The sequence below is a fragment of the Oncorhynchus keta genome, chromosome 28 (assembly GCF_023373465.1).
Source record: "Oncorhynchus keta strain PuntledgeMale-10-30-2019 chromosome 28, Oket_V2, whole genome shotgun sequence".
In the NCBI taxonomy this organism is placed as follows: Eukaryota; Metazoa; Chordata; class Actinopteri; order Salmoniformes; family Salmonidae; genus Oncorhynchus; species Oncorhynchus keta.
In genome coordinates, this window is record NC_068448.1 from 41109729 (window position 1) to 41115728 (window position 6000).

Genomic DNA, 6000 nt, shown 5'->3' on the forward strand with positions numbered 1-6000 from the left:
TACAAGTTCATTTGAGCCAATCAATTGTGTTGTTACAAGGGAGGGGTGGTTAACAGATTTGACCCTATTTGGTAAAAGACAAAGTCCATATTATGGCAAGAACAGCTCAAATAAGTAAAGAGAAACGAAAGTCCATCATTACTTTACGACATGAAGGTCAGTCAATCTGTAAAACATTTCAAGAACTTAGAAAGTTTCTTCAAGTACAGTCGCAAAAAAACATCAAGCGTTGTGAGGAAACTGGCTCTCATGAGGACAGGCGACAGGAAAGGAATACCAGAGACCTCTGCTGCAGGGGATAAATTCATTAGAATGACCAGCTTCAGAAATTGCAGCCCAGATAAATGCCTCACAGAGTTCAAGTAACAGACACATCGCAACATCAACTGTTCAAAGGAGAGTGTGTTAATCAGGCCTTCATAGTCGAATTGCTGGAAAGAAACCGCTACTAAAGGACATCAATAATAAGAACAGAATTGCTTGGTTCAAGAAACACGAGCAATGGACATTAGACCGGTGGTAAACTGTCCTTTGGTCTTTGGTCAAATGAGAGATTTTTGGTTCCAACCACCTTGTCTTTGTGTGACGCAAAGTAGGTGAACGGATGTTCTCCACATGTGTGGTTCCCACCGTGAAGCATGGAGGAAGAGGTGTGGGGGTGCTTGCTGGTGACACTGTTGGTGATTTATTTAGAATTCAAGGTACACTTTACCAGCATGGCTACCACCGCATTCTGCAGCGATACGCCATACTATCTGGTTTGCGCTTATTGGGACTATCATTTGTTTTCAACAGGATAATGACCCAACACACCTTCAGGCTGTGTAAGGCCTATTTGACCAAGGAGGAGAGTGATGGATTGCTGCAGCAGATGACCTGGCCTCCACAATCACCTGACCATACCCAATTGAGATGGTTTGGGATGAGTTGGACTGCAGAGTGAAGGAAAAGCAACCAACAAGTGCTCAGCATATGTGGGAACTCCTTCAAGACTGATGGAAAAGCATTCCAGGTGAAGCTGGTTGAGAGAATGCCAAGAGTGTGCAAAGCTGTCATCAAGGCAAAGGGTGGCTACTTTGAAAAATATAAAATATATCTTGAATTGTTTAACACTTTTTTTGGTTACTACATGATTCCATATGTGTTATTTTGTAGTTTTGATGCCTTCATTATTATTGTATAATATAGAAAATTGTAGAAATAAAGAAAAACCCTTGAATGAGTAGGTGTGTCCAAACTTTTGACTGGTACACCATGTTTTGACGCAGACACAAATATATTTCAATTACATACATATATATTTTAAAACAAATATATCATATGTACAGTTGAAGTCGAAAGTTTACATACACTTAGGTTGGAGTCATTACAACTCGTTTTTCAACCACTCCACAAATTTCTTGTTAACAAACTATAGTTTTGGCAAGTCGGTTAGGACATCTACTTTGTGCATGACACAAGTAATTTTTCCAACTGTTTACAGACAGATTATTTCAGTTATAATTCACTGTATCACAATTCCAGTGGGTCAGAAGTTTACGTACACTAAGTTGACTGTGCCTTTAAACAGCTTGGAAAATTCCAGCAAATTATGTCATGGATTTAGAAGCTTCTGATAGACTAATTGACATAATTTGAGTCAATTGAAGGTGTACCTGTGGATGTATTTCAAGGCCTGCCTTCAAACTTAGTGCCTCTTTGCTTGACATCATGGGAAAATCAAAAGAAATCAGTCAAGACCTCAGAAACAAAATTGTAGACCTCCACAAGTCTGGTTCATCCTTGGGAGCAATTTCAAAATGCCTGAAGGGACCACATTCATCTATACAAACAATAGTACGCAAGTATAAACACCATGGGACCACGCAGCCGCCATACCGCTCAGGAAGAAGACGCGTTCTGTCTCCTAAAGATGAACGTACTTTGGTGCGAAAAGTGCAAATTAATCCCAGAACAACAGCAAAGGACCTTGTGAAGATGTTGGAGGAAACAGGTAGAAAAGTATCTATATCCACAGTAAAACGAGTCCTACATCGACATAACCTGAAAGGCCGCTCAGCAAGGAAGAAGCCACTGCTCCAAAACCTCCATAAAAAAGCTAGACTATGGTTTGCAACTGCACATGGGGACAAAGATCGTACTGTTTGGAGAAATGTCCTCTGGTCTGATGAAACAAAAATAGAACTGTTTGGCCATAATGACCAACGTTATGTTTGGAGGAAAAAGTGGGAGGCTTGCAAGCCGAAGAACACCATCCCAACCGTGAAGCACGGGGGTGGCAGCATCATGTTGTGGGAGTGCTTTGCTCCAGGAGGGACTGGTGCACTTCACAAAATAGATGGCATCATGAGGAAAGGAAAATTATGTGGATATATTGAAGCAACATCTCAAGACAGTCAGGAAGTTAAAGCTTGGTCGCAAATGGGTCTTCCAAATGGACAATGGCCCCAAGCATGCTTCCAAAGTTGTGGCAAAATGGCTTAAGGACAACAAAGTCAAGGTATTGGAGTGGCCATCACAAAGCCCTGACCTCAATCCTATAGAAAATTTGCAGGCAGAACTGAAAAAGCGTGGAGAGGTCTACAAACCTGACTCAGTTACACCAGCTCTGTAAGGAGGAATGGGACAAAATTCCCCTAACTTATTGTGGGAAGCTTATGGAAGGCTATGCAAAACGTTTGACCCAAGTTAAACAATTTAAAGGAAATGCTATCAAATACTAATTGAGTGTGTGTAAACTTCTGACCCACTGGGAACATGCTGAAATAATGTATTATTTCTACTATTATTCTGACATTTCACATTCTTAAAATAAAGTGGTGATCCTAACTTAAAGCATGGACTTTTTACAAGGATTAAATGTCAGGAATTGTGAAAAAATGAGTTTAAATGTATTTGGCTACGGTGTATGTAAACTTCCGACTTCAACTGTACCACTGCCTCAAGTCCTAATGCCAATCACATTCCTCAATAGCATGTGAATCAACCAAACGTTTAAACTCCTCCTCGATGAGAAGATCCTGGAGAGAATTACAAGACTACAGAGCCGAGTAGCTAAAACACTTTTTGCCTTGATCCGATCTGCTCTTTAAAAGTAAGTAGGAGTGACCTATTCAAAGAAGAACAGAGATGTCCAGAATCACACAAAAGCATTTATTATTAACCACATTAAAGACAGAAGCATATCAGCATAATTTATGATAATGTATGGCATCTTTATGTTCATCATATCCAGGTATTATGCCTAATAGACTCATCTCAACACGATGCAACATGGATTGGCAGCATGGCAGACTGGATCTTTCAAGGTACCTGTCTGGGTGGATGCTGATTCTACCTGGGGGCCACAGTCTCACAAAATCTAACCACCGGTCTGTCGCTTGGTTTAGTCTAGCAGCATACCACCATGCATCCCACTGCAGGTTGGCTTCTAAAGCTAAGCAGGGTTTGGTCCTGGTCAGTTTCTGGATGGGAGACCAGATTCTGCTGGAAGTGGTGTTGTAGGGCCAGTATGAGGCACCCTTTTCTCTGGTCTATTTTTTTTATTATTTTTTTATCCCAATGCTCCTGGGCAGTGATTGGGGACATTGCCCTGTTGTAGGGTGCTGACTTTCCAATGGCATGTTAAATGGGTGTCCTGACTCTCGGTGTCACTGAAGATCCCATGGCACTTAATTGTAGGAGTAGGGGCTGTTAACCTTGGTGTCCTGGATAAATTCCTGATCTGGCCTTCATGGCCACCTAATCATCTCCAGTTTACAATTGTCTCATTCATCGCCTCTCTCCTGTAACTATTCCCCAGGTCGTTGCTGTAAATGAGAATGCGTTCTCAGTCAACTTACCTGGTATTAAAAAAAATAAAAGCTCAACAAGCCTCACCCAGGTTTATTTCTCCTGCACTCAAACGGCTAGATTCGTTAACTCCAACGGAAGATAAAGCATCCATTCAGATCACAGTAATCATATGCAGGGGGATGCTGAGGCAGCCGAGAGTGAATGTATTTAGCGGTGCCATTTACAGTGCAAATAGTTTTTTTTTTTTGCGTGGTGGAGTTAGTATGTTTAACCTGTATACCTACTGCGCTCCCTGGTGACCAGTGGACCTGTTATGAATGAGTCCCTCTTACTGGGGGACTGTGCCCAATTGACAAGCTGCTGCCCTAAGTAAACAGGGAGTCCTTCTAAAATTCTCCATCTGGATCGCACAGCTGTGTCAGGCGCCAGTTCAAACACATTGGAGAATTGAGAATGGGTAGCTTTCATGCACAGGGTCTAAGGTTGGGTCTACGAGGCTAAATGCAGCTATTTGTTTGTGTTGCATTTATGTGAAAGTGGTTATTAGCACGTATCTGCTACCAAACTATACTATATAACACACGAGGTGGGTGGGTTCAGTTGGTGGCATGTTGTTCCATAACTTTTCTTGGAGTTGTGGCAATATGTATACGGACCCACAATCTCTAATTCCTTACTAAATGTTTAAAACTACTAGCAACAATGGACACATGGCCCCTAAAATCTGTTCTTTGGAGTACTTCAAGAGAAATTGATGAACCATTTTAGGCTATGTGGAAACAAGCCTATAAATATTTATGATTTGTAAAGCAACACATGATACATTACACATTGCATAGTGTGGTGTAGCCTATCTCTCGGGACAGTAGTATCCTGTTCCATAGTTTCTTCATAAAATAAAATATCTTATTGAGCGACCAACTGCCATTCACTTCCTGCTACCCTTTGAGCCTTCTAGTCTGGGGTCAAGCTGTGTCTGACCCTGTCTTTTTAAATTATGAATATAATTAACCTTTTCAAATATTTCAGCCACAGCATTAAACACAAATAATTACGCTTTTAATCCCCCTCGTCTAACAAATAGTCACCTTAAACAATTCAGCTATTCTTTTGAAATCAGGGGGGTGTAAATGCCAAAGTAAACGTTTTCTAAATTGCCCAATAAGGTCTTGAACTGTCAAAGCATCTCAAGTGAGCCACTGTGTCTCGTCTGTTGTCTCCACCAAATTGATTTGTGTTGTTAAACACTGGCACCACGGCTAGAGAGAGAGCACACTGACGTGTGCTTGTTCAGAGACAGGAACCACAGTGAGTATCCAGGAGTGAAACAAACGGACACTTGTTCACCTGGTTCTCCATCCCACACAGATGTGCCTTGATAGCCTCACCTATCCTCCCAAAAGAAAGGTCAACTCTTTCATAGGCCCCTTCTATCTGCAAACACTTACAATGTAACCAAAATGTAGCAATTAACGATGTCAATATCAAACCAGTATTATGATGATAATGTTCAATTCAATACCATTATTTAAATAGTTAAATAGTAATTTCTTAAATTGATATCATGTACAGTATAACAGTCCAGATAATTAACATTTCATCTCTGAATTGTATCTGCAAGAATTCTAATTCATAATTGGGCAATTCCTCCAATGACCGACAGATATGTTTGCATGAGTTTGTGCCCCTCCATCAATGCCAATGTACCCAAGTGGTTCACAAAATCATATCCAATTCTCATATCTTGTTTGCTGCAGTTTGACCAACACTTGCCCAATTCATTGTGAAGGTGAGGTTTGCGCAGGAACTTTAGGTAGTGTGCCACAGAAGCGCAGAAAGTAAAATATGAGTTGATAAAATGACATCAAAAGACAATTCAACAGAATGATGTAACTTACGGTCATCCTCTTCCTGGCATCTGACAATGGATATTAAAACAACTTGGGATGCTACAAGTAGCAGAACAGTCCGTGAATCCACAAAGCTGAACATGTCTAAATTTTAGACATGCAGGACCTTGGGTGAAGAAAAAGATGGGACGGATCAGACGATGCTCTCTTTTAATGGAGTGTGTCTGTGTGTTCCCAGAGACTACAACCGAACCATGCAGTCAACCTTCCAAAATCGAAGTGGAATCCAACGCGGGGCCCTAGCCGGCACTTTACACCCACCGCGTCAGAGCAAGAACCGCGGTTTTATGTCCAC

The 6000-nt window shown here is 41.2% G+C and overlaps 1 protein-coding gene across 2 annotated transcripts in view; it reads right to left on the reverse strand.

Moving 5' to 3' along the window:
- Positions 1-6000, reverse strand: part of LOC118361358 (collagen alpha-1(II) chain-like) — a 30810-nt gene extending 24810 nt beyond the window's left edge. For both annotated transcript variants that reach the window (XM_035741231.2, XM_035741230.2), the window contains exon 1: positions 5694-6000. In XM_035741231.2, coding sequence (XP_035597124.2) covers positions 5694-5787 — 94 coding nt within the window. In that variant the 5' untranslated portion in view covers positions 5788-6000. The remainder of the gene's footprint in view (positions 1-5693) is intronic.